Source organism: Mustela nigripes, chromosome 3, assembly GCF_022355385.1.
Source record: "Mustela nigripes isolate SB6536 chromosome 3, MUSNIG.SB6536, whole genome shotgun sequence".
Lineage (NCBI taxonomy): Eukaryota > Metazoa > Chordata > Mammalia > Carnivora > Mustelidae > Mustela > Mustela nigripes.
The window spans coordinates 148,945,465-148,969,278 of NC_081559.1; the positions used below are offsets into that span (position 1 = coordinate 148,945,465).

The 23,814-nt window shown below is 39.4% G+C and overlaps 1 protein-coding gene across 1 annotated transcript; it reads right to left on the minus strand.

Moving 5' to 3' along the window:
• Positions 1-2,114: 2,114 nt before the first annotated feature.
• PSKH2 (protein serine kinase H2) lies at positions 2,115-22,231 on the minus strand. Its single transcript, XM_059395517.1, has 3 exons — positions 22,047-22,231; positions 16,715-17,381; positions 2,115-2,456 (listed from the first exon to the last, which is right to left on the minus strand). Exons 1-3 carry the CDS (start codon positions 22,229-22,231, stop codon positions 2,115-2,117), a joined length of 1,194 nt encoding a protein of 397 aa, XP_059251500.1.
• Positions 22,232-23,814: the final 1,583 nt, after the last annotated feature.

Here is a 23,814-nt window from a genome sequence, read left to right on the forward strand (position 1 = left end):
GGATGTGGGACTCGATCCCAGGACGCTGGGATCATGACCTGAGCTGAAGGCAGCTGCTTAACCAACTGAGCCACCCAGGCATCCCGAGAATGGAGTTTTAGAGCTTACTTCTTTTTTTTTTTTAATTTTAAAGATTTTATTTATTTATTTATTTGACAGAGAGAGAGAGATGACAAGTAGGCAGAGAGAGTGGAGGAAGCAGGCTCCCTGCCGAGCAGAGAGCTTAATGCAGGGCTCGATCCCAGGACCCTGAGATCATGACCTGAGCCGAAGGCAGAGGCTTAACCCAATGAGCCACCCAGACACCCCAGAGCTTACTTCTTTTAACACACCATTTATAATTATTCCATGGTAGGTATTTAAGGCTATCAAGGTATTTGATTAAATGATTCTAGAAGAAAGCTGTTATATCCAGAAAAAACTGACAGTAGAAGAATGAAGCAAGATGGTCACATACTGTTTTGTGAACTATAGTGTGTGATAAAGACTATAAAAAAAAAATCACTATTGTCTGATTCCGCCTAACTCCCATGTTCCCGTGAATAATGCCCGAATTAAACTGAGTATCTTAAGGATAGAAGAGATATCTTAAGATTCTTTTTAAAAAATTTTATTGTGGTAAGATGACACCTAGCTTCTTAACAAAATTTTAAGTGACCAATACATTAACATGGACTCTAAGTACTAGGCTGTACAGCAGATCTTTAGAGTTTATTCATCTTGTTTAATGAAAACTTTATACTCATTAATTAGTAACTCCCCATTTTCCCTTTCCTCGGCCCTTAGCAATGGCCTCTGAGTTTGACCATGGTAGATGTCTCATACAAGTGGAATCACATGGTGTTTGGCCTTCTGGGACTGGCTTCTTAAACTTTAGCATAATATACTCCAGTCCACCCATGTTGTCACATACAGCAGAATTTCCTTATTTTTTAAAACTGAATGGTATCCCATCACATGTGGATGCCACATTTCCTTTATTCATCTGTTGATAGACGTTCAGCTTATTTCCACATAGTGGCTTCTGTGACTAGTGCTGCAGTAAGCATCGCCTTGCTGATATCTCTTCCAGATCATGATTTCAATTATTTTGGACAAATACCCAAAAGTGGGATGGCTAGGTCATGTGGTATTTCTATTTTTAATTTTTTGAGTACCCTGCATGTCGCTTTCCACAGTGGCTGCCCCAATTTGCATTCCCACCCACAGTGTATATCCACATCTCACCAACAATTCTGGTTTGGTTTTCTGATAATAGCCCCCCTAACAGGTATAGAGATATCATTCGGCATTTGACCTCTTCTTTGGAGAAATATTTTAGTCCTTAGCCCATTTTTAAAATCAGACTATTGGGTTTTTGTTTTTGTTTTTTTACTAATGAGTCTTAGGAGTTTTGGAGATATTTGCGGGATTAACCTCTTATCAGATATGTGGTTTGTAAATATTTTCTCCCATTCCATCAGTAGCCTTTTCATTTTGTTAGTAGTTTCCATTGCGTTAGTTGTTTCCATTGCTGTGCAGAAGATTTTTAGTTTGAGATAGTTTCACTGTTTTATTTTTGGCTTTCTTGTCAACTAAGTTTTTCTATATGCTTTATAATTAGCAATTTCCATTAATAATTGCTGACTAGATATGAACTTAAGAGGTATTTGTAATTATCTTGTTATTGTAATTTGTAATTATCTTGTTATTGTAATTATCTAGTGGTTATTAACACCATGCAGTGGTCATAAATATAATTCAGTAACTTCAGTATCAGTACATTTAATTCCTCATTTCTAACTATCACTATGTCTCTGATTCTTCATTTCTTCATATATATATCCCTTATTCCTATTATCCCCTACTTTACTTATCTATCAACTCTCAAGATATTTTCTTCATTTATTTCTAATTGTATAAACATATTTAGTATTTACTATTTACCTTTCACAGAAGTATATTTTGGGGAATAAATACAGACATAGGAAACATTACAGACAAAAGGTGTTTAAAATGAAGGTCTACCTTTTCCAACAATAACCACATGTTCCCAGGTCCATGGAGCTCTCTTAGGTGCTTTAATCCTGATAGAATGGTCCCTACTGACCTAATGCTATTCGTGTTGATCTGCCTTAAAATTGGTTAAAGTGGCTTTGAAGGTTATCTGTTCCCAAAAGTGCAGACAGTGATGATTCCTCTACCCTTATGTTTCTCATGTTCCGTATGTGCTTCGATTTGTGATAAGAACGCGACCTAGAAGACTGTGCAGACTCAGGACTCTGAGAGGAGAGAGACGCCCTCCGCATGAGGTTCCTGGATATGACCCTCTGAAGATTCTTCATGGAAGACCCGGCAGCCCTGGTGATCACCCAGGGATGATCCAGGGCCTGCCCCGCTGACATGCGATGACCAGCCTCCAACATCAGCAATTTGTCTATGAAGTCCTTCGCCAAGTGGGAAATATTCGGCCAAGGCTAGGAAGAAAAAATAGATAAAATAGAACATTAATAAAATAAAAATACACAAACACACATAGAGCATCATCTTCTTAGTTACAAGATTAACACATATCAAACCTGGAAGACTTTTTCAAATAAGCAATTTAAATGCTATATCATTATATATATTATTGGGAACCTGAAAATCTACTTTTGAGAGAGCCAAAAAAAAAAAATCTATTTGCTAAAAGGAAGAGCCAAACACAAATTGTCTTCCAAATTCTCTGTTCAGTGAAGGAAACTTCCTTTCCAGAAATCTGTCCAGTGTGCTTCAATTAGCAATGTGAGTCCCACGTCACATTTATGTGGGCTGGACAAGGCAAAGCAGCTGTCGTCTATGAAGTACACCAGCCTTGGGTTAGTATTTACCACACTCTGGTCATCTCCTAGAGTTTCCAAAACTCCAAGAATCAGCTAGAGCAGAAAGTGGAATGGATTGAGAAATCATCAAATTTTCTTTCTCTTTGAAAGCTTACTCCATACTTAGGATTCTTCCATCTCCCAGCCTCCAGAAAGAAAAGGCAGAACAAAATGGCCCTTCAGGGAAGACTCCTCCTGCTGTGCAGATCCTCAATACACTCCCCATCAGGTAGCTCCAAGTGGGATTCAGCATGGAACAGAGATACTGCAGGGTGCAATGTGTATACCAGCTACTTGATGTTTCAGGGATTTGTTCTGGTGACATTTACAGCTTTTGCACATATTTTAAGTACAATAAGAGCAATTCATGGTGACTTTTGTGAGGATGGAGACAAGAGAGCTGTTGCTTTACACTTGTTTTCTGCATTATCTATCAACACATACCATAGACCAAACAAAACAAAACTGTAGTTCTGTATCCTTTGTCATCTACAAAGCAGAAACATTGACAAAATTACCAGTACATTTGTTGTATCTCAAACATTTTCTGGTTGACATGTGTTTTTAAAAAGTTGCCTTTCCCAAGAAAGATAAGGAAATCCTTACAACCTATTGTCTTTGTCCTTGTGTCAGGAAAAATCAGACTCAATTCAGATGTCACACTCTCCGATCTCTTAACAGTCTATTAACCTAGAATTTGAATCAAAAGAAACCAGTAAAAGAACTGCTCTTTTTTGTTCCTTCAGCCTATTTAGGCAAATGAGAGCTGAGAAATACTTTTCCCCAAAATAAAATGCATGAAATAAATGAGCACATTTGCCAAATACTCAAAACACAGGGAAAATAAAATGTAAACACCACATGTCTAGACAAAGTACGTCAGTGGCTGACACTCACAATGGCATATCCTTTGCTTTGGCTAGACATCTATTTGGCTCTGGATCTAGACACATTTATCTAGGCTCAAGGTTAAGCTAGATGTCTCTAATGGAGCATTATAAGACAAGCAAGTGAATCTTTCTGGAAAACATAAAATATGTGTAATGAGATTTATGAAGAGCTCATTAAGAAGACCCCCAAATGAATTTATACTTAAAATGCAGTTGCAGAAAAAAAGGTAACATAGAAAAAAGTTCTTCAGCCAAAGTGCATTATTTCAACATGGGTTAGAAATTACAGGATTCCTGAGCCATAAAGAACAACTGGAGAGTACCTAGAAGTCAATTATATATTACACAGTAGAAAATGACAGGTTTAGGAAAAAATGTCAGAACTATTTATTTTTACCTTCTTAATCTAAAATTTATTTTTGTCTATGTTGTATCAAGTATAAAATAAATTAATATACTATATGTATGTATTCTATAAAGGAATACGAATTGAGTGTGCATGCTTATAATTTTTTGACTAATAGAGGTATATGATCAAAAAAAAAAAAACAAAAACGATTTAGAAGGGCACCTGGCTGACTCAGTCAGTAGAGTATCCGATTCTTGATCACGGAGTTGTGAGTTCGAGACCCACACTGAGCATAGAGATTACTTAAAAAAATTTTTAAAATGATTTGGAGGCTACACATTCAATCAAGTTCATATCATGAATCAAATGTCACTTGATGATATTATTCAGTCCCTTCACCAGTTTGGGCATCCACCTTGCCATTCCCACTCTTTACCTTGAAAATTCCTCTGTTCAGCTTTTCTCAGCAGTCTCAAAGAGACACTGCCATCAGTAGTAAGCTGGTTACCCCATCTTAATGTGAAGAAAGACTGGGAGTGATGTGAGTGGATCTGGATTACAAGGCTGCCCAGTCCTATACAGCTCTAAATATTCTCAGTTTCTTCATCAAAAAAAAAGGGGGGGGGCATCATATCTCTTTCAGAAGATCGCTATTGGAACCAAATTAGATCAAGTATGTGAAAATGGTTTTCAAAATATAAAATATAGGGTAAGCTTTAATTGCTCTTGTTCTTTTACTATTAAACCACAATGAAACTCCTTCAGTTCTTTTGTGGACATATCCACCTACTATATTCAGAGGACTGGAAGATGAAAATTACCTAAAACTTCTCATATTGAGTCCACTTACTATTGTCATGATAAATGTGTGTCCTCAAAACAATGTTCTGCGTTCAGAGGTAATGAACCAAATAAGAAGAAAGGTAGCCAGAAATACAAATGGCTAACGAACACATGAAAAGATGCTCAACATCACTGATCATCAGGAGAATACAAATGAAAACTACAATAAGACATCACCTCACACCTGTCAGAATGGCTAAAATTAACAACCCAAGAAACAACAGATGCTAGCAAGAATGTGGAGAAAGGGGAACCCCTTACACTGTTCTTGAGAATGCAAGCTGGTGCAGCCACTTTGGAAAACACTATGGAGCTTCCTCAACAAGTTAAAAATAGAACTACTCTCCAATCCAGCAATTGCACTACTAAGTATTTACCCAAAGGTTACAAAAAAGCTGATTTGAAAGGATACATGCACCCAATGTTTATAATAGCATTATCAACAAGAGCCAAATTTTGGAAAGAGCCCAAGGGTCCACTGACCAATGAAGAGGTAGTATATGTATACAATGAAATAATACTCAGAAATCAAAAAGAATGAACTCTTGCCATTTGCAATGGTGTGGATGGAGCTAGAGTGTATTATGTTAAGCAAAATAAGTTAGCCAGACAAAGACAAATACCACGTAATTTTTCATTCATATGTAGAATTTAAGAAACAAGACAGATGAACATTGGGGAAGAGAAAAGAAGAGGCAAATCATGAAACAGACTCTTAACTGTAGGGAACAAACGGAGGGTTGATGGAGGGAGGATGGGGGATGGGCGAAGTGGGTGATGGGCATTCAGGAGGACCCTGGTGATGAACAGTGGGTGCTATATGTAAATGATGTATCACTAAATTCTAGCACTGAAACTAATGTTACACTGTATTTTTTTAAAAAATTTTATTTATTTATTTGACAGAGAGCACAAGTAGGCAGAGAGGCAGGCAGAGAGAGAGGAGGAAGCAGGCTCCCCGCTGAGCAGAGAGCCCATGTGGGGCTCCATCCCAGGACCCTGGGATCATGACCTGAGCTGAAGGCAGAGGCTTTAACCCACTGAGCCACCAGGCGCCCCTGTTACACTATATTTTAACTAACTGGAATTTAAATAAAAACTTCAAACTACCAAAAAAAAAAAAAAAAAGGTAGCACTAGGGGAGCCTGTATGGCTCAGTGGGTTAAAGCCTCTGCCTTAGGCTCAGGTCATGATCCCAGGGTACTGGCATCAAACCCTCTTTGGGCTCTCTGCTCAGCAGGGAGCCTGCTTCCCCCATCCCCCGCCTGCCTCTCTGCCTGCTTGTGATCTCTGTACATCAAATAAATAAATAAAATCCTTAAAAAAAAAAAAAAAAGGAAGCTAGATACTACAAACACACACAAAAGCACACACAGAATATACATAGTTCCTAAAATTCTAGATGCAACATCTCAAATTTTAAGGATCATAATTAATGTTAAAATTTGCTAAATATAGAGCTTACTGAAATACAGGGTAATAATTATTGATGGATTTAATTATAGAGTTTTCAGAAAACTACAAATATCTATTTTTAAGTGAATGGATAAGCTATCATTCAAATTCTTGGGCTAAGAGCACTCTAAGTAGCATTTATCTCCTTAAAAATAGTAGCTTTTAGGAGCACCAGCTGGCTTTGTCAGAAGAGTATGTGACACTTGCTCTCAAGATGGTGAGTTCAAGCCCCCCACTGGGTGTAGAGTTTATTTAAAAAATTAAATAAATAAAAATTTTTCTTAAATTTTCAAATAGTAGCATTTATCATAAAACTTCTACTAGGGGCACCTGGGTGGCTCATTTGGTTAAGCATCCAATTCTTGGTTTCAGCTCTGGTCATGATCTCAGGGTCCTGGTATCAAGCCCCATGTAGGGCTCTGGAATCAGACCAGTGTCTGCTAGAGATTATCTCCCTCCCCCTCCCCTGCTCCTTCCCCTGCTCACCCTCTCTCTCTTTAAAATAAATGAATCGAATCTTAAAACAACAACAACAACAGAAAACAAAAACAAACAACAAAACTTCTACTGATGACAGTTCTCTGACTAGCATTTCTCTTCCCTTGAACTTTAGTGTAGGGCCTTGGTAGGACTTCACTTAAGCTCTGCAATGAAATTTTATGTAAATGTGCCCCCAAAGTACCAATGAACTCTCTATAACTTTATTACTTGAGACCGGGAAAATCACTCTTCCTTCTATCAGAAAGCAGGAGATTCTGTACATCATTATGTTATAAATATTTAAAATTTAAAATGTTTTCTTCCCAATCTAAGAGCAGACTTTAAGTTGTTTTATCTTTGCCAAAGCTGAAATTGTTCAAAGACAAAGCTCATTATGTCCGAATGCAATATCCATTGGGGCATTTGTAAAACCTGGGAAAAGTCAGGAGATTCATACAAGTTTATTACAGGTAACATCAAATTAAAAAATGGTAAAAGAACCAATTAATCACATACCAGGCTCATAAAGAGAATATTTTTGTGAGCTAAGGAGTTCTTGACATGAGAGAAATGATGCTTCCAGTTTTTCTTATAAGGAAAACACTGAAATTTAAAGAGGATGGGACAAAACCTAATTTGTTTGTGTACCTATCATATTTCAAAGCACTCAAGGTTAAAAAGAGATGTGTTCGATATTCTTCAAAAAAATTAACAAATGGGGTGCCTGGGTGGTTCAGTGGGTTAAAGCCTCTGCCTTTGGCTCAGGTCATGATCCCAGGGTCCTGGGATTGAGCCCCACATCAGGCTCTCTGCTCAGCAGGGAGCCTGCTTCCCTCTCTCTGCCTGCCTGTCTGCCTACTTGTGATCTCTCTGTTTGTCAAATAAATAAATAAAGTAATTTTTTAAAAATTAACAAATAAAAAGTAGTAGAAGAAGAAGAACATAAGAGCAACAAAAAATTCAATTGGCCTTTGAAACCCATATATATATAATATATATTAGAACTAGTTCCTATTATAAACCCTATAAGCCAGAACATAAACAACATAAGCATAACATTAAAATTAGATATTTCTCGGTTAGCAAGAGCTTTACACAAATAGTTCCTTTCTCTTCAACTCCATGAATTCTACTGATGATATCAAGGTCAAAAAGTGCAACATAATCAAGAAAACAGATAACTACTTTCCACCCTAATCACTATTCCTTACACCAAAGGTAACATCTACGTAGCCAAAGTGAAATGCAAGTGGTCTCAATTCCAAGAAGCACTCAGTGTGCTTGAGTTAAAGTTAAGTAAGACAGTATATACTTACACAATTTAAGTCAGAGAAGAGATGAAGAAAGTGATAAGCAGAAAATGAAATACATTATGAGAGATTTTATAGCCATTAAAATTATTTTCTGTAAAACTTTTAAAGTAAAAATATCACTGAAAAAATTGAGCACCACATTTTTGTGAGCATAAGTGTTTTAAGAACTAAATCACAGGAATGGGAACCAAGTTACAAGAAATATGACCTAACTAAAATGTGGTTCATTTCATTACTGAAATTCTAGTCATGATGGAAAGAGAATAAAAGGGAATTAGGGAACCAGATCTTCTGCTCTCTTTTCCCTTTTTCCTACTTAATAACCTGAATGAAAAAGAAATAGAGCAAAGAAAAAATAAGAGAAATTAATGGAGATAAGGACACAGAAAGAAAATTGGGGTCATAGCTGGTGAATAAAATTAATTAGATCTATTCCTTCTCAGGGAGTGCATCAGTAAATTTTTCCTACCAGTACGGCAATCACAGGTGAATCTAAGAACATGGGGACCATTTTCTATCAATATCTATATGGAATTTTTTTTTATTTTTTTTTTCCATGTGGGATTTTTAAAAAATATGGTTTTTTTAAAGATTTTATTTATTTATATGGCAGACAAAAATCACAAGCAGGCAGAGAGGCAGGCAGAGAGAGAGGAGGAAGCAGACTCCCCACTGAGCAGAGAGCCTGATGCGGGGCTCAATCCCAGGACCCTGGGATTGTGACCTGGGCTAAAGGCAGAGGCTTTAACCCACTGAGCCACCCAGTTGCCCAAAAGAATATTTTTTAATACCAGTGTTTATCTTTGCTGGCTGGCTAATATGGCTATAAGACTCACTTTATTATCAACTTTTTTGACATCAAAAAAAGATTACTGTGATAGAGTGCAATATAATTGGACAGTAATACATGATTTCCAACTCATGGGCAAGAATGTGTAATTTTTACTAGCATTAAAATGTTAATACCTCACTTATCTCACCATTCCATTTAAAGGATGAAAAAAGGTATACTTGGCATTGTAATAATATATTTATATGCTTTTATCTATAATAGTTATTTAAACAAAAGTCAAACTTGTATTCCCACTGTTTCCCAACAGAAAGAGCTAACACATACATAGCCCTATGTATTAATATGTGAACTATTCTAAGCACGTGACATCTTTTAGCTCATTTGATCTTCACAACAACCTGTTAAGTAAACACTATCATTATTACTGTTTCACAGATGAAGGAACTTAGATACAGAGAAATTAAGAAACATGCCCAAAGTTACACAGTTAGTAAGTGGCAGAGCCAGGAAAGGATCCAGCCAGCATTGCTCCAGATTGTGCCCTTTAACCAGGACACAGCACTCCTTTACAAAATATCCACATAACTATACACTCACCTACACATAATGCTCCAAAATTCTTGTTTTTTACTACTATGCAACATATCCCTTTTATGTGCTTTTGCATATGTTGTTCTACTGGGAATGTGCCCATCTCCCTTTCGGAAACTCTTTTTTTTTCCTTAGTATTTTTTTAAAGATTTTTTACTTATTTATTTGACAGGCAGAAATCACAAGTAGGCAGAGAGGCAGTCAGAGAGAGAGGGAGGAGAAAGCAGGGCTGGATCCCAGGACCGGGAGATCATGACCTGAGCCTAAGGCAGAGGCTCTAACCCACGTTGCCACCCAGACGCCCCTCCCTTTCAGAAACTCTTACCCCTCCTCCAAGACACAGCACAATGTCCTCTTCTTCATGAAAGCTGACCCAAATTTCCTAACCAGTAAGAGGCTATCTTCCCTTGTTCCATGGACTTTCCACCTTTGTTCCTACATGTATCAAAGCACTTACGTTTGAAGAGATACATAAGAATGCTCAGGCACCTGGATGGCTCTTGATTTTGGCTCAGATCATGATCTCAGGGGTGTGAGATTGAGCCCCGCATCAGGCTCCATGCTCAGCAGGGAGTCTGTTTGAGATTCTTTCTTCCTTGTCCTCTCACCCCTGTTCGTTCTCTCTCTCTCTCTCTCTATCTCATTCAAACAAGTAAATAAATCTGAAAAAGAAGGAGGAGAAGGAGGAGAAGGGAAGGGGAGGAAGAAGGAGACAATGACGACAACAACCTGGTCTCTCAGACAAGATTACTTGAGCCCACAGAGCAGGGACACTGAACATTCTCACGTGGGTGTTCCCAGAGCTAAGCATGATTCCTGGCTGTAGGAAGGCCAGATAAGGAGAGTGGAGACCTCCTACGGATGCTTTCCAACAGTCTCTGGGAGAAACGATGGATGAGTCTTACTCTCTCCAGCATGAACCCTGCCACCAAGCTGAAAAGACATCATGATGATATTAGTAATCAAAAAGATAAGTAAAGGCCTCCTTCACCCAGTAGACACAGGGTTTCTTTTTTCTTCACCATGTGCTGTGTCTTTCTAGCCTGGTTGCCTCTCAGGCATTGTAGGAAACAACCAGAAAGGGGAACTCCTACCCCTACTCTGCAAAGCCCAGTGAGTAGAGTAAATGTACCCTGCCAAACCACCCTAACATTCCAGAATGAATCTCATAAATTTAACAATGGAAGTTATTAGTTACCTAAAATCCACCTTACTCACCAAAGATAACAAATGTAGTAATCCAAAGGGGCATCTGAACCCCAGCATTTATAGCAACAATGTCCACAATAACCAAGTTATGGAAAGAGCCCAAATGTCCATCAACAGATGAATGGATAAAGAAGATGTGGTTTATGGGGCACCTGGGTGGCTCAGTGGGTCAAAGCCTCTGCCTTCAGCTCAGGTCATGATTTCAGGGTCCTGGGATTGAGTCCCGCATCGGGGTCTGCTCAGCAGGGAGCCTGCTTCCCCCTCTCTCTCTGCCTGCCTCTCTGCCTACTTGTGATCTGTCTGCCAAATAAATAATTAAAATCTTAAAAAAAAAAAAAAAAGAAGAAGAAGAAGTGGTTTATTTATATAATGGAATACTACTCAGCCACCAAAAAAATGAAATCTTTCCATTTGCAACAACATGGATGGGACTAGAGGGTATCAGGCTAAGCAAAATAAGTCAATCAGAGAAAAACAATTGTCATATGATCTCACTGATATGTGGATTTAAGAAATAAAAAAGGATCATAGAAGAAGAGAGAAATAAATAAAAGAAGATAAAATCAGAGATAGACAAATGATAAGAGACTCAATCATAGGAAACAATCTAAGGGTTGCTGGAGGGGAGTTGGGTGGAGGGATGGGGTAACTCTGTGATGGACATTAAGAAGGGCACCTGATATAATTAAATAATGGGTATAATATAAGGCTTCTACCTCTGAAACTGATAATTCATTATATGTAATTAATTGAATTCAAATTTAAATTGAATCTAAATTAAAAACCAAAATAAAATAAAAATAAATAAATAAATAAAGTCTACCTTACTATAAATTAAAATTTGTATTCTATGCTCAGTGCAATTATAGATGAGCTACATTTATTCATGCAGTTATAAACCAGAATCTCTTAATTTTTTAAAAGCAATTCTTTTTCTTAAATGCATTCTATATACTTAACTTTTCATGAAATCTTATTGGATATAAGGGGGAAAATATGATACAGTCCTAGCCTTCAAAGAGCCAACAATGTCTTAGAAAGTTGACATACAGATTGAATGTCAAAACAAAAGAAATTTATTATAATCCTAAACACTATTCAGAAAAAGGAAAGAATAACACAAGTGGAATGGTCATTAAAGCTCCGTGAAAAGTAATATATTTCACACCAAAATCAAGAAGAATTAAACGTTAATATTATAGCTAATTTTTTTTGCTTATACATATTTGAAGTCAGAGTATATACCTGCCAGGCAACTACAAAATATTTTCTATAAATAATAAACATCATTCCTTTTCATCATAAGAGATCTTAAATCTTAAGTCTTAAATCTCTGGAAGTTTTGTCCCATTTATTGCACTTCTTCACCTGACTTCTAGAGAAAAGAAGTGATTCACACTATGTGTCATACTTGGAATTTTAATTATAGACAAAAGAACTTTCATAAACAACCCACAATGGGATCCCTGGGTGGATCAGTTGGTTAAATGCCTGCCTTCGGCTCAGGTCATAATCCCGGGATCCTGGGATCGAGCTCCGCATCGGGCTCCTGGCTCGGTCGGGAGCCTTCCTCTCCCTCTACCTGCCACGCCCCCTGCTTGTGCTCTCTCTCTCTCTGACAAGTACATAAATAAAATCTTCAAGAAAAAAACAAACAAACAAAAAAGAACCCACATTTATCTGACAGTTCTGCAGGTCAAAATGGGTCTAACAAGCTAAAATCAGGTATCAGCGGCGCTGCCTCTTAACGGCTCCAGGGGAAGGTTCTTTCCTTGCCTTTTCCCATTTCTAGAGATTGCACATGTTCCATGGTGCATGGCCCCTTCCTCCATCTCCAAAGCAAAACATTCCAATCTACGTTCCCTTCATCACATCTCCTCTACTTTTGAGTCTCCCGCCTACCTACTGTAAAGGCCCTAGCGATCACACTGGGTTCATCCAGATAATCCAGGATAATCTCTTCATCTCAAAATCCTTAGTTTAGTCACATCTGCAAATTCTTTTTTGCATGTAAGGTGGCCCATCTACGGATTCTGGGTATTAGGGTCGGGACATTTGGGGGGGGCTAGTATTCTATCTACCACACCTATGCTTCCAGAATTGATGGTCACCCCAGTATTTAAATAAAATTGGTGCATTTACAAATTAGTATGCTTGTTAATAAATGTCAGGTATACAATAATATGACTGAGAGAACATGATGATAGGCTTTTCTAAGTCTATCAGTCTTTTACCCTGACATTATGGACTGAATGTTTGTGTCCCTCTGAAATTCATATGTTGAAGCCCTAATCCCTAGTATCATTATAGTTAGAGATGAGGCCTCCAAAGAAGTAATTAAGTTTTTAAATGAGTCATAAGGGAGGGTTCCTGATCTGATGGGATTAGTGAACTTTTAAGGAAGACACCAGAGTTCCCTCCCTTTCTCCCTCTCTGCCTCTTTCTACCCCATCTCTCTCCACACACACACACACACACACACACACACACACACATACACACACACGAAAAGTAAGTCACATGAGCACACCATGAGATGGCAACTGCCTACAAACCAAGACAAGAGGCCTCATAATGAAACCTACCTTGTTAGCATCTTGATTTTGGACTTCTCAGCCCTTAGAACTATGAGAAATAAATATCCATTAAGTCAGCCAGTCTGTGGTATTTTGCTATGGCAGCTTGAGATGGCTAAGACCTTTTGTAATATTATAAGAGAATATGAATATGATAGACATGGGTGCCTGACAAACACAGGAAAGAAAGCCAAGGGGTTATTAACCGAGTATTACAAGCAGCCGCAATCCTACTCTGTTGCATGTTGTCTGAAGTTACAAATAGGCACGTCCTCAAGAAGTAGAGATTGCAACCATGGAGACAATGCAAATGCTCCATCCAAACCCTAGCCCCTCTTTTCTGTATGTACACACACCCCCTTCCTTGGGAGTTGTTTTCCTTCTAAAAGCCAACACCTTGTTGTTGTTGTTGTTTTTCTCACTGACCACCCTGGGGCTCCTGGAGCCACTTGCCTTTGATCCCTAGAGAATGTAAAAATTTACCACCAGCTCCCTACCATCATCACCCATTGACTAACAAAGAGTGATAGGTGTGAAATCCCAGCTTGCCTGCCTCCGGTTGGAAGAATGCTGAAGAATCCTTCCCTGCAAGATGAGGCTTACCTTTAGGGCTCTGGCCTCCTCATCTTCCTGGCCCTCTTTGCCCCCCTCCCTTACCTGTCTTCCTGGGAGTCTACCCTTACTAAGTCACTTGAACATGAATTGTCTTCTCATTTTGGGGGAATCCAATCCTAGAAACCCTCTGAATTAAACCTGATGGAAAGGACTTTTAAAACAGCATGCTGCTTATTATTTTTGCACATTGAAAAAGTAATCGTGATATCTAGTTCAAACATGACCCAATAAACCACACCCCCCGTAGTCAGACTGTGTGTGATCTCTTTCCACCTTGAATCTGGGCTACCCTAAGACTCACAGAATTCATGACAGAATGAGACAGAGGTAATGCTGTGCAATGTCCAACCCCAGCCTTGAAAAGCACTGGCAACTTCCACTGTTTGCCTCTTGGAATACTCCTTTTTGGAAGGCCTAAACTTCCATGTAAAAAGTCTGACCACCCTGCTGGGAAGACGCCATGGAGAAACCCTCGTGAAGAGAAGGCCCTATGAAGCATAGAGAGAGGAGGGTGAATAAAGGTTTCAGTGACCTAATTGACTCCAGGTTTCCAGCCATCCCCACCAAGATGTCAGCTATTTGAGGGATCATTATGGACATTCTATCCCAGTCAAACCCCAATGACCGCAGCTCCTCCCAACATCATGTAGAATAGAAGAGTCACCAAGCTATAACCAAAACTGAAATATGTATTCTTTGTAAACAAAAGAACAACAGAAACAGAAAGATACTCGAATTATAAAGAAAAAAAAAAAGAGCCATAATTCCCAAACCAGGAATAAGTTCTGTTAACATTTATTGTATTTCTTTTAAGCTTTTTTTCCCCCTGCATACATTTTTCCACATGATTGTGATCATGCTCTATACAACTTGTATTCTGCCTTTTTATTCTCACTTGGTAACATACTGTGAACATTTTCCAAAGTCCGTACAGTTTTTTAAGCATGCATAATTTAGGGACTATCACTCTATTATATGGATGTCCCATAATTTATTCAAACTTTCTTTTAAGGGTTGTTTTTTTTTTTTTCCAATTTTCCACTTGTATAACTATAGCTCAGATGAACATCTTTATACTGAAACCTTTGCTGGATCTGGTATTATCTCATTAGATTCTTAGAAGAGGAATTACCAGAACAAAATATATAAACTTTTAAAAGTTCTAGGTGCATATTTTCAAACTGCATTCCAAGAAATCTGTAAAATTTGCCCTCTACCAACAATGAATGAGATGATTGATCGCTTAACAGCAATGAGTAGAGTTGAAATGGTTTTTTTTTTTTTTTATCTTGACTGAAGTTTGTTTTCATTTGTATTTTTTGGTTATTAGTGAGGCTAGACGTCTTTTAAACTTCTACTAGTCAGTGGTACTACATTGTCTGTGAATCCTCCCCATCCTTTCCTACTTTCTCATGTAAGTCTTAGGTCTCAAATACCAGTTTAGATGAGTTTTTTTTTTTAAAATGTACATATATACGATAAGATATTAAAGCTCTGTCAAAGTATGGAAAATACAATATTTAAATTAGTTATCTAGCTTTTGATTTTGCTTAAGATACTTACATATAGATGTTATCCCTTAAGAAGCTATCATCAAACTATCAATGTTTTCCTTCATGACAAAAAGAACCTTTTGTAGTTGAACATATATTTGATCACTTGCTGAACATGAAATGAATTTCCCCTTTTGTCAAGCTTCCTACACATAAGCATCAACAACTTTCCTTCTCTACCCAAAAACAACAGGAAGTGAACACATTCATAAACATTGGGAGTTCCAAGTTTAAACAATGGATAAATATTTTTTTTTAAAGATTTTATTTATTTATTTGACAGACAGAGATCACAAGTAGGCAGAGAGGCAGGCAGAGAGAGAGAGAGAGAGAGAGGGAAGCAGGCTTCCTGCGGAGCAGGGAGCCCGATGCGGGGCTCGATCCCAGGACCCCGAGATCATGACCCAAGCCGAAGGCAGCAGCCCAAACCACTGAGCCACCCAGGCGCCCCAACAATGGATAAATATTTTGCACAAGCTATGAGGTTAAACATTTCACCAAGGAAACATTATATTACAGAAAGGGCTTGGATCATCTAGACTCAAGGCAGAAAATCTCTCACCAGACACCCAAGCGTCATGCTGAGCTTCTGGGTACACACCAGTCTACTCAACTGATGTAAGGAAAACTACAAACTCCCTGGTCTACTTATCAATGTCATGTGCTAACCACAGACAACTCAGTAACACAGGCTCTTGCTACCTTGAGACCAATGGCTCTCAGCCAGGGGTGATTATGCCCCGCAGGGGACATTTAACAATGTTTGGAGACAATTTTTGTTAGCACAACTTGAGGAAGGTGTTGAATCTAGTGTATTTACTAGATATCCAGCACCTACCAGTATCTACCAGTAGCGTATGGAAGGTGGAGTAGAGGCCAGGGCTGCGGCAAAACACCCTGCAATGCACAGGACACCCCCACTCCCACACCCTTCCCCCCAACTCACCCCGGCTCTGTAAAGAATCACCCATCCTGTCTCTCCCGCCCCGCCCCCGCCCCACAACCTCACCAACCTCACTGTGTGGCTCTAGGCATAACATGTACCCTCCAGAACTTGTGAGTAATAAATTACTAAATCTTATTTTTGTTCAAAGTTTAAAAAAAAAAAAGAAGATTCATCCAGTCCTAAATGTCAACTAAATATCAATAGTGCTGAGGTTGAGAAACTATACTAGGCTAACTCAATAGGAGTGAAATTATTTCTTACCTCTCCTGTGTAATTATATTTGCCCTTCAGAATCTTCCTGTAAAGTCTTGTATGGCTTTCATCATCAAAAGGCAGGACTCCGCTAAGTAAAACATATGTGATTACGCCAAGAGCCCACATGTCCACTGCACTGGTATATGGTTTCCTTAGCAAAATCTCGGGGGCTATGTACTCTGGGGTCCCACAGAATGTCCTCATCGCCCAGTCTCCACTTTTGTTCCCAGAGTGTGCCAAACCAAAATCTGTAATTAAAATTTTCGACTCAGGACCTGGATGATAATATAAGAGATTTTCAGGTTTTAGGTCCCTGTGAGTTATTCTCAAGGCATGCAGATACCTGATGCCATCAGCAACCATCTGGAGAATTCTGACAGCATCCTGCTCTGTAAAGGAGCCCTGAGTCATGAGTCGGTCCAAGAGCTCTCCTCCTGTAGCCAACTCCATCACCATGTAAACTCGATCTTGGGCCTCAAAGATCTCCACGAGCTGAACAATGTAGCAGTGTCTAACCCGCCTCAGGATGGTGAGCTCGGATTCACATGCTTCCCGGCCTTCCCTCACTCTGGTTTCCACCACTTTTATTGCAAAAGGTTTCTTGGTGGTCTTCTGCTCCGCCCTGACGACTTTGCTGAAACTGCCTGTCCCAATTAGAGCCTTGATGTCGTATCTGTCAGGAAGAAAAGCCAAATCTGTTATCCTCTGAAGGGAAGAGTCTTAAAATTACCGAAATTGGTACTTTCTATCATCTCTTTTTATCTTTACATCCCCCCATCTGACTTCCTTACTCATTGTTGCTTAATTGTATTTCTTATTTTTGAAAGCCTCCCCAGATTCTTCTTTGAAATGGAGGTAAGTGATATAAAAGTAACTAGTTGGTGGAAAGGTAACTATTAAGACAACAGACTTAATAACAGCAACTACCATTTATTATACATTTATTGTGTGCCAGAAAATTTATTTTTTGAAAAAAATTCTAATGAGAGTATCCCTATTGGCTAACATAATACTATCTCCCTTTTTCAGATAAGGAAATTAAGAACAACAAAAATTAAGTGATTTTCCAAGGTCACACAGATTATGGTTGAAATGGGTAGGATTTAAATCCAACCCCTACTCACCGATTGAGTACCCATGCCCTATCTTGTCCGCAGCAGCACCTTGATAGACAAGCACTGATAACGTAAACACATCAGGTGGGGACAGTGTTACAGCCACAGTTTTCTCCCAGCTATCCCCCTGCACTTGCAATTTCTACACAAGAAACAGACTTTTAACATGGGATATATGTCAATGCATAAAGTTATTTTCTCTCTCTCTCTGGGAAAGGCCAGGAGGTCAGCTAGGATTTCAAAGACTGGTGATCTTAAACTTGAATTATCCGTGTAAACGCCTATATCAATTTGAGAATTCTACTAAGTTCAACCCTCTATTTAAGAAATGTTGAGAAAGGGGAGCCTGGGTGGCTCAGTAGGTTAAGCCTCTGCCTTTGGCTCAGGCCTGATCCCAGGGTCCTGGGATTGAGCCCTGCATCGGGTTCTCTGTTCAGTGGGGAGCCTGCTTCCTCTTCTCTCTCTGCCTGCCTCTTTGCCTATTTGTGATCTCTCTCTCTCTGTTGAATCGATAAATAAGATCTTAAAACAAAAAAAAAAAAAAAAGAAAGAAAGAAAAGAAAAGAAATATTGAGAAAGTGCTCCACTTAGAATCATGATTTTACAGCTGGAAAGAATATTAGAAAAGGACTTACTCCAACCCCTCATTTGACAAATGAAGAAATTTCAAGATCAGGTTAGCAGATTGGTTGTTTAAATTCTACGGTGAGGATGAGAACCCAGGTCGCCTTACTTTCATTGTAATTTGCTACTCTTCCGCTTTGTTAAAACTTCTCCCCAGAAAGGATGCCAGCAAGTGGAACAAGCCTGGGAGTATATAGGGAAAGGTAATGCTTTCAGTTTCATACTCAGTAACAGAGATTCAAATGCAAACTTCAGTCTGTGCTGAAAATAGCCTTGCTTCTTTTTGCTGAGTTTATTCTTCCAGTAATTCTTCCCTCTACCTATCTATTCCTTTTAGTCCTGTGCTTCCTGAATAAAAGTGTCATTTGGCTGTACCAGCTTACAGAAAACAGCTTTGTTCTATGCAGTGCATTTAATTTTCTGGCCAATTACTTTATCAAAACAGAGAGCAATTTACTCATCGTAAGTGGATTCTGTCGCCTCTTCGCCTTCCAACTTTGCTTTTTTATTCACATGCACTTTCAGGTTGATTTTGAAGATAATCACGGGCATTTCAAATTCTGTTACTTTGCAGACTAGCCAAAATTTACATTTACCTTTAATGGAGATGAAAGCACTTTGCAAATACTAATTTATCACTATGCCTTCAAAACTGCAGGCAAATTCATTTGCTCATGAAATTAATCATCAGCTATCAGATGAGTTACCATCTCTGAGGAACTACACTCTTTTGTTTAAAGAAAAGGAGCTTTATTCAGTACTGCTAAGGGACCTTCATACACCAAATACTTGAAAAAAAAAAAATGATAGTAATTTGGCACTGAAGGGAACAGTAGGCTTTAAGCCAAAATGTAGAGTAGTAGAAATAAATGGTTTCAGATTGAATAACCAATGTCTCATAACAAATTCCTATAACTGCAGCCTTGCTTGTGATCCGTGATGGCCATGGACGGTGACTATTTTTATGATTTGAGTGGCTATATCTTCTGCAGCTCCTGGCACAGAGGTACAGCAATAAATGTTGAATGAAAGAATCACTCATTGAATACATATTATTTCCAAATGACCACATATATTTTGAAAACATTAAGGATCAAACCAAGCATTAGAGAAGGCATTTACAAGGCCAGGCCATTCCTTGCCCTTCCACTGCTCCACTCCTACCCACCGCCCAACAGGGCAGCCTCAACATTACTTTTGTAGGTGGTGCAACTTTACATCACCCTCGAAATTGAAATTATTACTTTAACTACAGCTGCTACAAACCGGGAATTTTTTTAACGTGTATAAAAAAATGAAAGCCAGAAACAATAGTAATATCACAACCTGTTTGATAGAAGCAATCGAGAAAGGGCATACAGTCAGATTTAGATTCTATTGTCTCTATTCTGCAAGAGTTCTAAGTGGATCACAAGGAAGAAGAAAGACAACTGTATTCTAGACTCAATTCTGTCACTAACTTGGGCAAGTCAGTTAATCTTTTGGGACTTAACTCCTCATCAGGTAAGGAGCCTTGAGTTAGTCACTAGGGCCCTTACAATGTTGTGACCTTCCACCTCTCTGACCCCTTCACACTCTAAAGGACTAGGACTACCCGGCAGATGGAGGTTATGAGAGTAAATAAGACTGGACCACAGCAACCTCATTCTCTCTGGGTGTGGATAACCAGAGATGCCATCTAACCAATTCAGTCATGATAAGATCCCATGTCCATTCTGATTCAAGTTCAATTGGATCAGCCAACTTTGTCTCTAAGCTTAGCAGCTACTGGACTAATCCAAAACGTTTCCTTGTATTAGAAGTTCCCAAGTAGGCTGGGAAGTGGCTCTGCACAGACTGTGTTCACAGCACTGCAGTAAAATAAGCATATCATTTGAGGGCTAGAAATGTCCCTAGGGGGCGCCTGGGTGGTTCAGTTGGTTAAGCCTCTGCCTTTGGCTCAAGTCATGATTTCAGGGTCCTGGGATTGAGCCCTGCATAGGGGCTCAGCAGGGATCCTGCTTCCCCTCTCTCTCTCTGCCTGCTGCTCTGTCTACTTGTCATCTCTCTCTCTCTATCAAATAAGTAAATAAATAAAATCTTTAAAAAAAAAAAAAAAAGGAATGTCCTTGAGAAGCCAAATGAGCCACCCACCACTGTGTCCCACCAAGCCCTGCAGAGTGGAAGAGGACTTCATGATTTCCTTCCTCTTTATGGCCAACATGGTATGTTCTGAGGAAAGTAGTTTTCAGGTCCAACCAACCTGTCATCCTCGCTCATTTCTTACAGGGATCAGCTAGGTCTTTTTTTTTTTTTTTTTTTTTTTTCAAAAAAATGTTTTTTTATTTATTTGACAGAGAGCACAAGTAGGCAGAGAGGCAGGCAGAGAGAGAGGAGGAAGCAGGCTCCCCACTGAGTAGAGAGCCCAACAATACCAATGCCACACTTGATCCCAGGACACTGGTATCATGACCTGAGCCAAAGGCAGAGGCTTAACCCACTGAGCCACCGAGGCACCCCAAGTCAGCTAGGTCTTACGTGTGCCTTAAGAAGACAATAAAAAATACTGTACTAATACCTCAATACAGACTTGTGTCATGCACTGTTCACCACAATTTGCATGTATTACATCAATTATCCTCACAACATTTGTATGGGGTAGATATTATTATTATTCCCACTTTACTGAGGCAAAAACTGAAGAAGGAGAAAGGCTAAGGAACACTCTCAACCACACATGATAAAAGACACAAGAGTGGATCACAAGTCTGGCCGATTCAAAGACTTGTTTCTATTCCATGATTTATGGTGTCCTTTTCAAGAATGTGGTAAAGATCCTTCACAAACATGCCTGTTTGGCCCCAGCTCCAGCATATCTGTGGCAAGGCTCCATCAACCCTGGAGGGGTTGGGAGGCCTTCCTCCTTCCCTAGCTCTGAGCTCAGGATTCCCTCCCCTTCCTTGCTCCTGTTCCTCCTCTACTTTCAGTCTGGAATTTTCCTAATCCTCTGCCCTCCCTGCTCAGAGGTGTCAAAGAGAATTTGTCCCAACACTTGCTAAAAACAGTGGAAAAGACTTTATTCCAGACTGTTACAACTGGAGTCAAAACTATTGCAGTAGGGGAGAGAGACTGACTTCAACTCTGTTGAAACAAAAGGCAAGAAAGTACTCAGCACTGGGCAAGCTAGTATAAAAGTCCTAGAGGAACTCCGTCGGGGGGGGGGGGGGGGGGGGGGGGGGGGGGGGGGGGGGGGGGGGGGGGGGCAGGGAGGGGAGATTGGTAGAGTGAGGAAGCCACCTGTGTTTGCTAATTAGTGCTTGGGGAAGTTGGGCTCCTGCCTTCCCACAGAGACTGGGAGAAAGTGGCCTCCTGATTACATTTCAGAAGGATGGCCCCCTAGTCCTTGGGGAAAGACATTCCTAGCTTGTAGAAGACTTACATCTCAAAGAGGCGGAGGAAGTAGGGACATCAGGGACCTGTCATCTGAAAGAAGGCTGTCTAAGGTTTAATCAAGCTGGGGCCATTAATCAAGCTAAGGCCATCTTGATGGGTGCTTGGTTTATCTTCCTCAACCCAGTCCCAGGCCATTCCCTCTGCTACTGCTTCACCTGGCGCTTTACCTGGCAAGGACACGGGGGTCGAACCTGGCGCGGAAGCGGGCCACCTGCATCCTCCAAGCCGCCTCAGACACCGCCTCAGGCCCAGGTCCTACGTCTCTGGAGTTGCCCTGGCCTTGACCCTCCTGCTTGACCGGGGCCAGCACAGGCGACCCTGGGACCACCTTGGTGCTCACACCACAGCCCATGCCTTCTCTGCTCTGGAGAGGGGCCAATAGGCCAGGAACTGTAGGTAGGGCTGAGCGGTTTTTTCCCCCTGGAGCTTGGGGGTGGTGGGCGGAGAGGGACCCAGGACAGATCAGGTCCACCCCCAGGGCCGGCCTAGAAAGAAACCCCACTGTGGATCTTTGTTAGGAAAATAACTTTCAAAGGGTCCTGCTGCCATGAGGCCACCTTGATTGTCACTAACGATTTATCTTTCGTAAAGTTTGACCTGGTAAAAGCAAAGCATACAGAGAAAAGGCAGGAGCCTCTCGTGCCTCGGCTTAATTCTCTGGGCCTTAGTTTTCTCGTCTGAAGATGTGAACATACCGGTGGAATTTTGATCGGAATGGCATTAAAAGTATAGATGGCTCTAAGCAGTATAGACATCTTAACAATGTTTGTTCATCTGATCCAAGAGCATGGAATGGTTTTCCATCTTTTTCTGTCTTCTTCCATTTCTTTCATGAGTGTTCTGTATTTCCTCGAGTACAGATCCTTTACCTCTTTGGTTAGGTTTATTCCCAGGTATCTTAAGGTTCTTGGTGCAATAGTAAATGGAATCGATTCTCTAATTTCCCTTTCTGTATTTTCATTGTTAGTGTATAAGAAAGCAACTGATTTCTGTACATTGGTTTTGTATCCTGCCATATTACTGAATTGCTGTATGAGTTCTAGTAGTTTGGGGGTGGAGTCTTTGGGTTTTCCATATAAAGTATCATGTCATCTGTGAAGAGAGAGAGTTTGACTTCTTCATTGCCAATTTGGATACCTTTTATTTCTCTTTGTTGTCTGATTGCTGTTGCTAGGACTTCTAATACTATGTTGAAGAAGAGTGGTGAAGATGTGACCATAAAAATTATATGAGCCAACGAAGGATATCATCTCCTTCATATCATATCATCTCCTTCATCATCCTATCCTAAAGAATCTTTATGTTTCCAAGGCTGAGCTGTATCTAGATGACAGGAACATTAAATATATATGTATGTCTTAAACTAGAAGAACTTATAATATTGGATGTATGTAATATTATTGTACTCTGTTGCATTAATTAAACATGCATTAATTAAGCACACTCATTTGTTTCTGGTATTCCACTAACTCTCCTGCAGCTAGAAGAGCCTTCCTTCTGGATGATTCAACTGAAATAGAAAGACTGGGAGAAAACCAGGTGTCTAGAACCCAGCGCAACACGCTGTGCAAATACAAGAATAAAATATGTAAAAGTAATAAGAAGAAAATTATATAACCTTTCTATTATGTAGAAATTGTATAATCTTATAATATATAATAATTACTATATTATTAATTATAATTATACTATATATTATCTTATGTTTTATATATTTCATCTTTGCATTCATAATTATCCATATATGCATTATATGCATGATATGCATATTTTATATATCTGGTAAATATCTCTTTTTGATAAATAATAGTATTTTATGTATTGAGTAGATATCAAGATATTGATTATATATCGTTTACCTTGCTAAATTTTAAATAAATGATGTGTGGAAAGTGAAATCCAGTGAAGACCAAGCAAATCAAGATGAGGGACCCC